This window comes from Patella vulgata, chromosome 6, assembly GCF_932274485.2.
Source record: "Patella vulgata chromosome 6, xgPatVulg1.2, whole genome shotgun sequence".
Lineage (NCBI taxonomy): Eukaryota > Metazoa > Mollusca > Gastropoda > Patellidae > Patella > Patella vulgata.
This window is the reverse complement of record NC_065884.2, coordinates 66,644,958-66,661,737: the sequence shown is the minus strand read 5'-3', so window position 1 is coordinate 66,661,737 and position 16,780 is coordinate 66,644,958. Positions and strand designations below refer to the sequence as shown.

At 37.7% G+C, this 16,780-nt stretch overlaps 1 protein-coding gene across 2 annotated transcripts; it reads left to right on the top strand.

Annotated features, from left to right (window-relative positions):
* Positions 1–2,497: 2,497 nt before the first annotated feature.
* LOC126824490 (glutathione hydrolase 1 proenzyme-like) lies at positions 2,498–15,946 on the top strand. 2 transcript variants are annotated; one of them, XM_056101919.1, is made up of 13 exons: positions 2,498–2,589; positions 4,971–5,012; positions 6,230–6,442; positions 7,268–7,393; positions 7,973–8,070; positions 8,543–8,741; positions 10,011–10,165; positions 10,882–11,031; positions 11,961–12,103; positions 12,551–12,738; positions 13,483–13,723; positions 14,345–14,458; positions 15,640–15,946. In XM_056101919.1, the coding sequence occupies exons 2-13, from the start codon at positions 4,972–4,974 to the stop codon at positions 15,784–15,786; spliced, it is 1,815 nt and encodes a 604-aa protein (XP_055957894.1). In that variant the 5' UTR covers positions 2,498–2,589; position 4,971; the 3' UTR covers positions 15,787–15,946. The 2 variants fall into 2 exon arrangements, with proteins under 2 accessions (XP_055957894.1, XP_050409681.2); XM_050553724.2 differs by having other exon boundaries at positions 2,521–2,746.
* Positions 15,947–16,780: the final 834 nt, after the last annotated feature.

The following is a 16,780-nucleotide window of genomic DNA, read 5'->3' as shown; positions in this document are numbered from 1 at the left end:
CTTGCCCTAAACAAATTGCAAAAGCAACCAGAAAGTTTCGGAGAGCGACATCTCGTATCACATGTCACTGATGAAACATATGCCCGAAACACATGTCACGCTAGACACCTTTTGTTTAGATTAGACCGATTTTACACTGATTTTAAATGTTTTATCCATTAGTCAATTTAAAGAAATTTCTATTTTCGAAAAATTGACGATACAATTAATGATCGATGACCGAAAATTGACACACAATCCGGAATGGCTCCAGACCAAAAAATCATGGAATTTCAGGCATTTATTTTGCCGGCTAGAAGGCAAAAAGGTTGTATCTCTCAAATTACTATTTAAATTTTCATTTTTCACTTTACCCGTCTGCACAAAAAATCTGATTTTTAAAAGCGTTGGAAATAATGCGCCTCGGGAAGATTGTATAGCCTCGGGGCGTCTTCCGATAATGCGCAACTGGAAACCCTTGTCCCACAGTAATACTAAATATACGACTTTACGTTGTCATTACGGGGTGACCGTGGTACTAGAGCGTCTACAAACTGGAGGAAAAAATACTTTTAAGAACAACTGACGTTTATTTCGGGTGCTGGTATATACAGTGTGAGTGAGTAAAGAGAGACGGGTCTCACTCCCATATATACACACGGATCCGCAGTGAATATTTGCGTGGCCGCGACAATCACTGATAAGGATGACATTGATGCGGTTTAATGAGCTAGAAATATTAACTTTTTTCCTGCGACAAATTAAATTCTAAAACATTTTTTGTATATATTGGAAAAATAAATAAAGGCGTTTGACGTATTTGTAGGTAAAAATTATTTCCGATTTAGTGTAAATGGGTATTAAATTGACTAAAATGCAGCATTCTCTCCGAAGCAGTTATGTCTTATGTAAACAATGCACGCGCCATTCAGCCAATGATTCACACCGCGTGCTGTGACAGCACGTGTTAAGGCAGTCATCTATGACAGAGATATTATACTAGACTCGTAATTCACTGTGAAACAGATTGCCATATATATTCTAACGACACTGACTTTTAACTTTAAGTAACTTTTAACCCTCTTAGTTTCTAAACTTGGTCTGAACCTATACTTGCAGGAAACCGCAATTAATGTTTCGACTCTAACTATATAAAAGTTGAATAAGAGATCTTGAAAACCATTAAATATTTAAATAATTATAATGTGAATGAACTGTGCAGGAAAAGGGCTTTTCGGGGAGATGTGATAAGACATGTATGACTAAAGATCTGAACGTAATATCTGTATTCTATAACATGAGAAACATCGCTTTGAAAATGTAGAACGCATAAACACAAAGACAAGCTATTTTAGTGGTCCAACCTTCACTATTTGTGATAGAATTACTTATTTCAATACAAACTGTAATGATATGTGTTGACAATTGTGCGTAAGGAGTCTTAGACAGTTTAACGATACATATTCTAGCTAGTCGCCATTAACGTGAAACCCCATTTCATAACGAATTACAATGGAGATTGATTCATTGATCTCTATATATTCAAAGTTTTAGTTCGGTAAATTTGACTGGTGTAGAGACTGAAGGTCTTATACTTTCCATTATTTATTCAACTGACTAGTTACATAATTGTTTACAGTGTTACAGTGTATCTTTGTTAGCTTTACAAAGCATTTTGAACCAATAACATCACTTCCGGTTTTGATCAAAATTAATTTCTCGCTTCCTTGTGTTACAGAGCGGATTATTTCTGAATATATATATTTAAGATTTATGGAAACCTTGTTGAAAATTGTTGGTCTCTCCCCCTCCCCCTTAACTGCATGAGTTTGTACTTACTATATGTGATAATATATTAATTACCTAATTATAGTTAACACGCGTTCTTGCTCTATTGTCGTATATAATATATGAATATCATCTTCTGTATTGAAACATTTCGTGATAGTGTTAGAATTAGCTATAACACCCCCTCCCCCCAATAAACAGAATTACAAGAACATCTTAAAGATATCCGCAGATTATTAAAATATTAATGTCTTAGTTCAGTTTTCCTCCCCCGATCCACCCCACCCCACCCCGACACTTAAATAAAGATACGAAATTCATATTGGGGCCTGGGGGTGCGTTGTCAGCGTAGCGAGACAAAATAGATTAAATTACCTACATGTATATGTATCCTTTAGTCAACCCCATGCCACCGCTCCACATGGCTAAATCTATTTGTTAAGGCCAGCTCAATTTTTGTCAAGGAGATGTAAATTAGTTTAGGGCACGTGATTGTTGGCGAGATTGTAGGTAGGTTAAGGTAAGCATTGGTTGGGGTTAGGTTTAGAATTAGCACCAGCCCTGTTTACATCTCTTGATCTATAACGAAAAATTGAGATGGCCTTATCATTTAGCACTAAAACCGCTCACATATATCAAAGGAGAAAAGAAAAATAATCCGACCTACCGGTACTATTTATTATTTGGCCAAATAACCGTCAACAGCTGAATTTTTTGGGCCTTAGCCGAACATTGAACCATTACTAAGTCAAAAGCCAGACAGTTACAAGACCTTTGTGTGTAAGCGGACTCACAGTTGTCAGTCATACAGTGGGCTTACCAGTGAGTATTTTAATTCCGTAAGTAAATTAGCCGAACATTGAACCATTACTAAGTAAAAAGCCAGACAGTTAGTTGTATGTTTCAAGACCTTTGTGTGGAAGCGTACTCATACAGTTGTTAGTCATACAGTGGGCGTAAGGGATTTTATATAATAACGGTAAGTAAGTTATCCTGAGGCCTGGACATGAGGCAATTGTCAGTCATAAATTATCATACAACATATATATTATACATGTATATTATAACGTATACGTTGTACCTTTCAATGTCTATGACAGGTGCCTTATGTCCAGATTTCGTTATCATCTACCTTTGCCTTACCTGCCCATCTTTTAAACTCTGGTTTATGTCATATCTTTAAGGATCATTCATCGGGATTTTCCGACGTGGTTTCCCTTGTCAGTGGTGCAGGACCGAGGGCCTGACAAGGACAGCTGTCTAGTCATTCGGATGGGACGAAAACTGACGTGCATGTAAAAGATCCCTTTTCAGTTTGAATTCAATATAAGAGTAGGCCATAGTGCCGCTTCCCGGGCCAAATTTCCCTCATAGCACACTGTATGGCGTAAGCCCGTTTTTATTAGCCCAGATTATGAGCAGAACAGTAGGACGTTAAACAGCATTTTATTTCATTTTCTTTAAGGATAATTATAGATTATGTTTTTAAAACTTTGTGTTACATTGTATACCTTATTGAAAGGTAAAGTTGTTAGCAGTAGATCATGGGGTGTAGTGGGTACAATGGTAAGATCTTATAGACCTGGCCCCGGTTTCACAAAGCATTCTCAGAATTCTTGAGAATTTACTCAAATTATTCGCCTTATTTTAACTAAAATATAGCCCTGTATAAAACACATCAACTAGTGTTTATTGATGTATTTAATATATGGTATCTATATTTGCAAAGGTTTGCGCTAAAAATGACCAGACAAGTGTGCCGGGTTTTACATTAGTGGTCTCAAGTTCTTGACAGATACAAAACAGCCCGGGGGATTGGTGTAATTCAACACCATAGTAACCAAATACTCTCCCGGATGATTCTAAGAACATATTTTATTACTACGAGTGAGCAGTATAAAATAATAATAATAATAATAATAGTAGTAATTCTCAATCTATATAACCGGCGTACCGTGTATATATTGGAATGCACTTGAAAGATCCTTTGTCAGTTGGAATTCGATATAATTTAAGAGTAGGCCATAGTGCCGCTGCCCGGGCAAATTTCCCTCATAGCACACTGTATGGCGTATGCCTGTCTTCATTAGCCCAGTATAGAAGCAGAACAGTAGGACGTTAAACACCATTTCATTTCAATTTATATAGCGCAAAAATACTTTATGGCAGTTTCTATTGCGCTCTTCAAGTTTGAACAAATCCATTTACTACTGACAAGAATACGCCCACTTAAAATGAAATGAGGTACTGCTCTACTCCCGACAGATGAGTTTTAAGCGGAGATTTGAAACTAGCCTTAGTCAGCCGAACTGACAAGGGTAGTGAATTCCATAGATAAGGTATCTACTATAAATGATAATATTTTATACAGCCGTGCGAACTTATTTATTTAACGTCAGCTTCCGCCGGGAGTGATATCTCGGCAACTTAGATATCACAGAATTAATACGGTACTATCTCATAGTTTTTAACACATATTTGTGAGATGGTTTTCTCTGAACCAAAGTGATATGGTAAATCGAAAAGATAAGTAATAGTACTATAAATTAATACACAGCTGTAGAACTATATACCTAGAGCCGGATTGAAGGCGTGTGTGTGTGTGTGGGGGGGGGGGGGCTCTTACTGCTAAAGACTCATACGCGCAAGCGAATTATTGAAATATAATTGAACCATATGTTAGTCCTAGTTTGTGTCGAGCGAAAGTCAACCTCTCTCTCTCTCTCTCTCTCTCTCTCTCTCTTCCTGTGATCCAATAAGTTGTCAGTAATGTAGTGCATATGATGATTAAACCACCCTTTTATCAAATACATCTAACTTTAACTAATGTGCGACATATACACATCAAAGAAATACATGATTTATATCTTATCAAGGATAAATTATTATCATTCAAATCATTAAACAGTTATCCGTTCTTCATATAATAATTCAAAAATAGATGACGAGAAATGACTATGTTGAAAATTTCATTCAAATCATTAAACAGTTGTCCGTTCTTCATATGACGAGTCCAGGGGAAGAACGATCTAAGTCACGTTTTTGACTTTTCGCATTAAACGCAAAACAGACTTTTGGACGAGAATGAGAAATAGACGACTTTGTACAAGTGATTTTTTTTTTTTTTACCAAAACGAAATTTGTTGATTATTCGGTTTCCATTTGTTTTCATGAATTGATATTATCTGATTTTTAATTTTTAGAATGGAGAACGAAGCATATAATATGGGCAGTAATTCCAAATCGTAAGTATAAAAACTACCAATAATTGTGGATGGTGGGGGGGGGGCGGCTGAATGGTTTAAAACCACCCGATTAGATTTTATTACATACTCCGAGAAGGTATTTGTTGAGTAATAAAACCTTCTAGTAGTTTATCGAGGGCTGGCCGTCCTTACCGCACGGTACAAATATTATCACCACTAGAAGCAAAAAATTCCAGAACAAGCCAGAAGTCATACCAAAATGGCCGCTTTATACAAATGAGTATTTAGGGGAATACTAACCCGAACCCTAACCCTTTTAAGAGAAGTAAAAACTAAATTAGACCCAAGTTCAGTCTTTATCCCCAAAATTCTCATTTATATAAAGCGGCCATTTTGGATTCCGGAATCACCCGAACCTCGATAAACTACTAGAAGGTTTTATTTGTACCGTGCGGTAAGGACGGCCAGCCCTCGATAAACTACTAGAAGGTTTTATTACTCAACAAATACCTTATCGAGAGAGAGAGAGAGAGAGAGAAATGGGGTTTAACGTCCACTCGACACAAACTAGGTCATTTCGGGACTAACATATGGTTCAATTTTATTTCAATAATTCGCTTGCGCGTAGGGGTCTTTAGCAGTGGGAGGAAACCGGAGGACCCGGAGAAAACCCACGAGGTTGGACAGGCGACCCTACTCCTTGTCACGTACAACCGGGGATTCGAAACCACGCCAGTCGACTCAATGACAGACTTTATGATACAGCGCGCGCGCACGCTAACCATTCAGCCATCCAACCCCCCAATACCATATCGAAGTATGTAATAAAATCTAATCGGGTGTTAAAACATGCTCATAAGATCATAAGGTCGGTCATTAAGTCAAGTGACGTGGTTTTGATCCACCGCTTGTACGTGGCAAGGAGTAGGGTAGCCTGTCGAATCTCGTGGGATTTCTCCTGGTGCTCCGGTTTCCTTCCACTGCTAAACACTCCTACGGGTAAAGCCAATTATTGAAATGAAATTGAACCATAAGTATGATTTATAGTTTATTGTTATAAATGTAGTTGTACGGGTTGCCAAACATGTCAAAATATGTATTTTTTAAAAACAAAACTGTGACATTTTGTGAGTTTAAGCGTAAAATACAACTAAATCCCAAGCTACTGAACATTCGTTAATGTCCGAAAATGTCTAATGTTTTGCATTTACTTTTTTTGTTAGAATTTCAGATGATAATTGCCTTATTTTTTTCAGAAGTAGCAACAGAAGAATTATCTTGGTAATAGTTGGAGGATGTTTGATAATAGCTGTTGGATTAGCGATCGGATTAGGTGTAGGACTTCATAGACATCACCAATCTGAAAGCCAGTGTCCATCGGAAGATAAAACAGTGGTCACTTCAACAGAAGGAGTTTACAGATATGCAGCAGTAGCAGCAGATGCAGAAGTATGTTCAAAAATCGGGAGGTAGGTTTTGTGTGTAATATTTAAAACAAGCACAATAGTACAAAATGGACCAGGAACCTAACATGACGTCATCTCCGCTATCTTGGAATAGTGATGTCATAAGCCTGTACGAATTGATGGTAAAGCCTTAGGCTTTATTTCAAGAGCGTCGTACTCAAGAAGAACGACAACAGCAAGATGGTTAGCCCTTTGGGCCCAGTTCCTGTTTTGCTAGAAATAAAATAAAACAAAGTACGAACAATCCAAACCATCACACAAAATTCGAAGTCCTAAAAAAAACGGTATAGGCAAAATGGTGTAATCAGCAAATGGACTTTTCACCTTGTACAAAATACACGACAAACAGTGGTAACAGGTGTCGAAAAGAGTAAGCTTACCCTGCCTGGCGCCACACCCGCCATAGCTGCATCCAAGAAAGAAATAAAGGAAATAGGGCGATAGGGCGATGAGTTCTACTGGAGAGAATGAGGAAATGGGAGATGGTATGAGGTGTTCTGCTAGAAAGATTAAGGAATGGGGGTGGTTATCACGTGTTCTACTAGAAAGAATAAGGAAATGGGAGATGGTATCAGGTGTTCTACTGGAGGGAATGTGGATAAACTAACCGTAGAGGAGAACTGAACACGAGCGGTGACTAGATCGCGTATGAGGCTAGCAACACTGACGCAAAAATAGTCTTGGACGGGTTACGTCAACACTAATCTGAGTTTCTGGTACGAATGAGAAGTGACGTATTAACCTGCCTTGGGTACTATTACTCGATGTTTTATATGAGGCAATCATATAAAGAATGATGTTAATATGTGTTATTTTGTTTCATTTCAGTGATATGATATTAATACATAATGGAACAGCAGTAGACGGAGCTATAGCAGCTTTGTTATGTAGTGGTGTTGTAGCTGCCCATAGTATGGGTATTGGTGGTGGATTCTTTATGACTCTTTATGATAGGTGAGGGATTTATATACTGGTAGGAACAGCGTCTAGTCGTTCGGGTGAGACGGAAATTGAGGCCCCGTGTACACCCGGGTGTGCACGTAAGAGAACCCCTGACAATTGTTGTTCGGGCAAACTTTTCCTCATAGCACACAGTTTGGCGTATGTCCGTCTTCAATAGCTCGGTTGGTATTACTTCTGTTTTATTCCTCTATGACTTTGGCAAGGAAGTCTGTATGAACTGAAGTTGTCTAATTTTGGGAATGGTGTTTTATGTACAGAAGTTACTGACTGTAGTATGGGAAAGTATAGTCCAATGGTTCAGTTGCTGTCCATTGTATGGAAATGTTTGTGGTTTTGTTTAAATCAAGGTGACTGAAGTTGTTATCAGTAGTATGGGAAAGATGAAGGATTTGCAGATGCTTTAGCTACTTGTGTTGAAGACCATAGTATGGTATAGGCGCGGATTCTTTTTTTATTATTATTCAATATAATACATAAGGATTTCAATCTACTGGCTTAGCCTGTGTGGACATAGGCTTTATCTATAAGTGTTGAAGACCATAGTATTGCATAAATTATTTTGTATTTCAGAAACACGAGAACTGTAGATGCTGTCGATGCTCGTGAAATAGCTCCATTGTTTGCTACTGAAGATATGTATGTAGATGGTAAAGCTTCGTCAGTTCTTGGTGAGTAAGCACAAGTGTTGATGTAAATCATGTTCAATAGAAATGAAATAGGGTTTAACGTCCTACTGTTCTGCTCCGAACTGGGCTAATGAATACTCTTATATCGAATTCCAACTGTCAAGGGATCTTTTATGTGCACGTCAGTGTGTACACGGGACCTTGGTTTTTGTCAGGGCCTCCGTCCTGCATCACTGACAAAGGAGAACCCCGCCGGAAAATCTGAATGAACTTTCTCGGCCACTGCAGGTATCGAACACCCGACCTCCAGGCTAGATGTTCAATAGTATAAGACTGCTGTTAATTTGTCAGTTTTAAAGGTTATCTGGTGCCTCGAAGGACAGAACGTTTCAACTGGCTTTATTGAATTTTTATTGCAATTCCTACCAGAAATTGTTATTCTAAACGAAACATAACTTGTTTTGATGAACTATTTAGTGTCTTCAACTTTTAGACCTGTAATATATGTATTCAGGTGGCTCATCTGTAGCAGTTCCCGGAGAATTGAAGGGTTACGAAGAAGTACACCGAGATTACGGGAGATTAGAGTGGAGTACTCTAGTCCAACCTACTATAGATTTATGTGAAAACGGGGTACCAGTAACTCGAGCTTTACATGAATCTATTTCTAGAGAGTCGACAAAAGATCTTATTGCAAATGATCCAAATTTCAGGTATGCAACCGTTACATTGTTTACTCTGACACTCACATTCCGAGCTTCCATTGTTTTGTTTAATGTATCTCTATCTTTACATATACATTGTTGTGACTGTCGTTTGTCTGTTCGTTTGTCTGTTCGGGGTGGGCGGTTACATTAAGTAAACGATTGAATGGTTTCCTAAGCTAACCAAGATGGCAGAACTACCATCATCATATATAGTCATTTATTCTATTATTAATATACCATCACCAATATTGGTGAATGTTTGATATCAACACCCCCCCCCCCCTCATTTACCACTGTTTATTTTGGTCATCCACACGACACATACAATTTGTTTTTACCCGCATTCTACAAAAATAAATGAAATGAAACAGCTTGTCTTTGCTCTGTCATCAACTGTTTACTTAGGCTGAAATTCTAATGTTGTGTGGTATGTAAGTCCTTAACGTTTTCATGGGGTTTCAGTGAGTAAGACGTTGACTCACTAACCTGGAGGTCACGTGTTCGATCCCTGCGTTGGCGGTCACGTGTTCGATCCCTGCGTTGGCTGAGAAAGTTCATCGGGACTTACCGGCGTGTTTCCCACTTGTCAGTGATGTAGGACGGAGAGAGAGAGAGAGAGAGATAAATGGGGTTTAACGTCCACTCGACACAAACTAGGTCATTTCGGGACTAACATATGGTTTAATTTTATTTACATAATTCGCTTGCGCGTAGGGGTCTTTAGCAGTGGGAGGAAACCGGAGGACCCGGAGAAAACCCACGAGGTTGGACAGGCGACCCTACTCCTTGCCACGTACAACCGGGGATTCGAAACCACGCCAGTCGACTCAATGACAGACTTTATGATACAGCGCGCGCACGCTAACCATTCAGCCATCCAACCCAACTGATGTAGGACGGAAGGGTTTGACAAGGGAAAACGTATGGTACAAAAAAACGAGGTTTCGTGTACACATTGACGTGCATGTAAAAGAACCCTCCACAGTTGGAATTCGATAAGAGAGTGGGTCTTAGCGCCGCTGTCCGGGTAAAATTTCCCTCATAGCACACTGTATGGCGTATGCCCGTCTTCATTAGCCCAGTCGGAGCAGAACAGTAGGACGTTAAATAAACCCCATTTCTATTCGCCTCTCACTTCTGTTGTCTATGGATATCTTGGCCAATTCTTTATTTTGTTCCTTTAGCAGGCCGTAAAGGGTTGGAATTATTAATTTTCTATTAGCATTGTATGTATTATTTTACACCATTATTATTATTACTATTACTATCTGACAGCATGTATTACCCGAATGGTAAACCTATAGAAGAAGGCGAAAAGGTCAAGCTACCAAAATTAGCAGAAACATTTAAAATTATAGCCGATAAAGGAGCAAGGGCGTTTTATGACGGAGAACTGTCACCGTTAATTGTAGAGGATATTAAAGATAAAGGTATGATCAAATTTGCAAAATTTGCAAAAGCTCAAATTTTCATAATTTACAAAAGCTCAAATTTGCAAAATTTGCAAAAGCTCAAATTTTATAAAGAGCAGTATGGAACTGTGATATAGGTTTCACAGATGGATTCTCGAATGATAATTTGTCTGGCTTTATATTCGTTTGGGTGAAATAAAATTGAATCATATTATGTTTGTCCTGAAATGACCTAGTTTGTGTCGAATGGACGTTAATCTCCATTTCTCATTCACTCTCTTTTTTCTTTACTATGGTGCTTGAAACACACCGACTACTTAATCTTAAAGGAGCATTAGGTAAGAATAGATAAAGAGCTGACAGTTCTCGCTGTAATAGTTAAAACATAGAATATGTTGAACATTTCAGTCAAATTGCTTCACTTTGAACCGAGATATTAGCGATTCAATTTTAGGCTAGTCTCGGTCGTCATTACTACCGTTAGTACAATAATAGTCTCGATTATCCAGAAATCCATAAAAGAAAATCGCAGGCTAAGGATGGCATCGAGAGTTGATTATGGTCTGGATAAGTTCTGTAATGTCTAATTAATATTTTAGAAAACATTTCAGGCCTAAAGAAAGACCTGCTGCAATAAGCATATACATGTATAGCCCTTGCATAATGTATCTTTAAGTATGCCGCTAATCGTACTGTTTAACTGTTGTGTTTATAATTTATTTAATATATTTCAGGTGGTAATATAACATTAACAGATTTATTAAGCTATTCCGTTGTTAAGAAACGACCAATTAATATAACGTTAAACGATGGTTTAACTGTTTATTCTGTTCCACTACCATCAAGTGGCGCTGTGTATGAATATATATTAAATATATTAGATGGTACGTATAAGTTTTATCACTACCGAGGGGAGGGGGGACGGTGGATCGGGAGGCGTGACGGGATACAAATTACTTTGTATGAATATATATTAAATATATTAGATGGTACTGTACAAAAGACTGGGTGAATGTCTCGGTTTGACTGGGTAAAACTGTACCTAGGATATAACCGATACAAAGTCTTTTTACCATAAGAGTTACTGATCACTCTAACGTGCATCGATTATCAGTTTCTGAAAACTGTTGTTCATTTCAATCGGTGTAGAATTATAAAACAAATGAAATGAATTTGGGGGTAACGTCTTATATTTCTGTACTCACGAGGTTAATGAAGACAGCCATTATACATAATGATAAATGACCATGATATATACATAACGATATGTTATGTACATAATAATAAATGTCCATGATGTATACATAACGATAAATGACCATGATAATGATTAAATGACCATGATGTATACATAATAATAAATGACCATGATATATACATAACGATAAATGACCATGAAACATACATAATGATAAACGACCATGATGTATACATAATAATAAATGACCATGATATATACATAACGATCAATTACCATGATAATGATAAATGACCATGATATGTACATAACGATAAATGACCATGATATATGCATATTGATATGGAGGCCAGAAAGTCCAGTTGGCGGCCATCTTGGTTTTATGCTAATTATGAAAAACGCTACAGGGTTTCAGCGGACAATTTTGAGTTGGGAGTCCTTTAGACACCCCTTTACTAGATTCCAGTGAAAGAAATTCTTTTGCAATTTGTTCTCGGTAGTTTTTTATTTCTCTCCGTCTATCAGGGTGAGGTGACAACTAGATTGTTGTTAGTATATGCATAATGATAAATGACCATGATATATGCATAATGATAAATGTTCAAATTATTTTAGGTTATAATTTTACATCAGATGATATGTCAACTGACGCTAAGACGGTTTTAACTCAACATCGTATTATAGAAGCCATGAAATTTGCCTATGCTAAAAGAACAAACTTGGGCGATGAGAATTTAGGTTTTGTGAATGTTTCTGATGTAAGTAAATTTATTTGTAGATTAATAGATTACTTAAATAAGCGTTCTTTATATGTAACAATACATCGAAGAATATAACACATATAACCATATGAATGTAATAACAAAATCGATATGTATATAAGACCCTGGGGATTAGATATCATCTTTATCAGTTACCATTAAATAAAATGTCGTCAAGCACAGCGAGTTTCTGATAGTTCTTAATAATTAAAAAACACAGCCACACATGGAGATGAAGGAGTCAATATTACTAGGTGTCGCCACATGGTATGAAATATGACGCATAATGATTAATATTGTTTGCCAAGAATGTGACGTCAATGATTTATATCGTAGTTAGTTAAGAATATGACGTCAAATGCTTTAAATTATAGCTAGTTAAGAATATGACGTCAAATGATTTATTGTAGTTAAGAATATGACGTCAAATGATTTATATTATAGCTAGTTAAGAATATGACGTCAAATGCGTTTGGTGACAGTATACGACAAAAGATAGACGATATTAGAACATTTGATACGATGTATTATGGTCCAACATTTTATGACCAGAAAACAGTTGGTACATCACATTTATCAGTCATAGATAAAGAAGGAAATGCTGTATCAGTCACTAGTACTATTAACTTGCAGTAAGTATCCGACTTCTCGTGGAAAAGAGAGAGAGAGAGAGAGAGAGAGAGAGAGAGAGATTTTAACGTCAATTCGACACAAACTAGGTCATTTCGGGACTAACATATGGTTTATTTATTTCAATAATTCGCTTGGGCATAGGGGTCTTTAGCAGTGGGAGGAAACCGGAGGACCCGGAGAAACCCCACGAGGTTGGACAGGCGACCCTACTCCTTCTCACGTACAACCGGGGATTCGAAACCACGCCAGTTGTCTCAATGACAGGCCTTATGAGCATCCACTTGAACTGAAAAGTGTAGACAACATAAACATTTTCAAAAAGAAACTAAAAACTCATTTTTTTAACGAAGCTTTCGTGATTTTTAAACTATTTTCCCTGTCATTATGAGAATTGTAACAGCGCACCAGAGTAGCTAATCTAGCTGGATGTTGGCGCTCTATAAATGTCCATTATTATTATTATTATGATACAGCGCGCACGTGCTAACCATTCGGCCATCCAACCCCCCAAACTTCTCGTGGAAACATTCCGATAGTTTTATTTATCTGGACTAGCTGTGGAATATGAGGGAAGGTGAATGTCCCAGGAGAGCGGCGTTAATGGATCACCTTCCCTGTTCCAACTACCAAGTTTTTAGTTACGGGTTTCGGATTTTTCATATTCAACACAGCAACTCAATTGACTGCTAAACTGCAACCTCGTCAACTTGCTCAAAAAAGTCATTTTTTTAATTATTTTTCAGCTTTGGGTCAAAGGTGAAAGGGGCCCGTACAGGGATTATCTTCAATAATGCAATGGATGATTTTTCTACACCAAATCTAAAGAATACATTTGGCATCCCACCGTCTCCAGCAAACTTTATTAAACCTTTAAAGCGCCCCTTATCATCAATGTGTCCAGCTATAATAATAGATAGTAAGGCTGACGTAGTGTTGATACCGGGGGCCGCGGGAGGATCAAAAATCACCACGGCAACAGCACTGGTAAATATTTTCTTTACAATTTTATACTGGATCGTTTCCCAAAAGTAAACAATATGTACTACGTTAATCTATTAATATTTTTGATCGGGGTTTCGTGATCATTTTTTCAATAAAGTAAAAATACTCATCGAAAGGTTTCGGTATTGGCTATTTTATATGGATTAAGGTTGCCAGTTGGATACGGTATGGGCTGTTCTATAAGGATCAAGCCTGTCAGTTAAATACTGCTGTTCTGTAGGGATCAAATCTGTCAGTTGGATACGGCATGGGCTTTCAGTTTGATGCGATATGGGCTGTACGCTCTATAAGGATTAAGTCTGTCAGTGGGATACGGTATGGGCTGCACGTTCTATAAGGATTAAGCCTGTCAGTTGGATACGGTATGGGCTGTACGTTCTATAAGGATTAAGTCTGTCAGTTGGATACGGTACGAGCTCTACGTTCTATAAGGATTAAGTCTGTCAGTGGGATACGGTATTGGCTCTTCTATACGGATACAATATGGGCTGTTGTATAAGGATTAAGCCCATCGTATGTGGTACATTTCTCCCGTTATGTGTCCTTTACTATTTAGCTACTAATAAATTGCCTTAATTATTTACATAAATGTATATATTCCAGGTAACGCTATATACACTAAGATTAGGATTATCGTTACCAGAAGCTGTGGATATGAAAAGATTTCATCATCAACTTTTACCTAAAGAATTGCAGTTAGAAAACGGTTTTCCCCAGGTAATACAAAGTAAAAACATAGCCTAAGAATTTGGAGCCGCGAAATTACACCATGTCTACACGGTCTGTTTTTAACCTCTGAATCTCAAAGAAAAGATAGGTGCCCACAGCAGCTAAGGTGTCAGGGCAGTCCATAAAACATAGCCGTAGAATTACTAGACGTTGCCAGAAAACGAAACATGTAATTACGAATTTCAATGGGACTCACAGTTTCACTATTCTGAACAGTGCATAGCAAATTTCGAACAGACCCTCCATAAAGTGAACGTTGTCCATTACTCTAGAAGTAATTAGCAAATATCCGATAGGCGTTTTCGTCCTCTGGATACAAGAGAGGGGCAATGCAAATGATGGAACCGGAATTCAGGGCGATCGTCTGCTGAATGACGTCTCTTAACGGCGGTAATCTGCTGAATGACGTCTTTCAACGGCGGTAGTCTACCGAATGACGTCATTAAATTAGAACGTCGACAACACTAGCGTTGCCGTTAATTAACCCAGTTTATATTTTGGAAATAGGCATAAACAACGCATATAAATTTCAAATAAATCCGCCGATAACCATTGACGTGTAAATTCCGATCTCTGCAACTCTCCCAGTCCGAGTTGAAAACGTTATTTGGGCTTGCGCCTCGAGTCAGGAAAGCTGACCATCATTTTCTACGTCCTTAATTCAACAGAATATCTAAATGGACTAAGACTAGTAATTATTTCCCCTTATTTCATGATGTAGTCCGAATTATAAATAGACAATTTTATCCTTAATTTTTTTTTTCTCCCGGCCATTTCCAGCATGTTTTGGTTGACTTTTAGGTCTAGAATTGGAGAAAAGGGGTCAAACTTTCAGTTTTGGAGGGATAGGGGGTGTGAAGTGTCTTTTTGCAGAGCAATCATTGTGTCGGAAGTGAGATTTTGACCCCAGTCAACATCAAATCCCCCGTAGCAAAAAAATCTAAAGGGTCAATCCCCTACAAAATTATGATGAGGAGATTGCCAAATGCGGTCCCCTATGTGCCTATAAAGGTTGTAACCAACGGAAGGTTGAGCAAAAAGCTACAGCCTGTGATGTGTTATAGCCATTTAACATTGAAGTCAATGGGCAAATAATTGCTAGTCTGAGTCCATATAAATATTGTTGTGTGATTGTATGCTACTATAATTCCACTTATCTCCCCTTTCAGGTCTATTTAGATGGATTAAAAGCTTTAGGACACAACGTGACGTATTTTAATCCCGCTACGTCAGTGGTGCAAGTCATTCAAGTCAAAGATAAAATACTGTACGCGGTGTCTGATGAGAGAAAAGGCGGGAAACCAGCTGGCTATTAACCAATCAAACAATAGCTTTAGTTGTTCAATGTAATACGAAGCTCAACAATGTACCTCATTGTCTTTGATAAAATATTATTTATTTTTGATAAAAAAAATATCCTATACATCTCTCGTTTGCAATATCATGTTGTTTTAATTAATAATGTTTAAAGTTATTTTCTCACAAAAGTATTCATCGGGTGATTATTTCCAATAAAAGTATATATGGAAAGTAGAAACATCCAATCTTACTAGAAAAATACTGGATTCCCTGAAAAACACCTATGGAGCGCATACGGGACAAAAATGTAAGGATTTCCCTAACCGGCAACCTGACGTTTAGGGATGTCTGCTCGAGTGATGTCAAAGGTTGCACGCGAAGATTGTCTGCGTTAGTCGCTATCATCCAGAAAAATATTCTACGAATATTAGTCTGGATGGGTTGTCAACATTTGAGAAAAATTGGCTAGATAATCCGGTCTATTACATTGTCTAAGGGAGGTAACTCCATTTAAACAAGATGTTTACGCCCATGAAATTAATTTAAGAATGTCATTTCAAAAAATCCATGTGATTGCATGCGAGTTCAATATCTAACACTCTTAATTTATTATTGTAAAATTTCTCTCTTCATGGGCCATATCTATGCTTTCAAAATTAATCCTAATTCGTCGTCACGATTCATGTTTGTTTATATTATTAATGCAAGAATTATGGGATTTATTTGGGAAGGGGCGCAACTCTTACTTGACTTGGCTAAAGAGACTGGATAATCAACCACATTAAAAACCAAACTCCCGGTTACGCATGGGCAATGGACTTTACGTCAAATATTGACAACTTTCCCAGACCCTCCGTATGTTGAAGACTAGGAGGTTCTGGGTGACCGAGACTATGTATGCGTTAGTTAGCGCTTGATGTATATGTTGATAAACTTGATGGTGAGCTTAAACGAACCTAAGTAAGTTTCTGAGATAAAGAACACGGAAAAGGATATGGGCAGTGCATACTC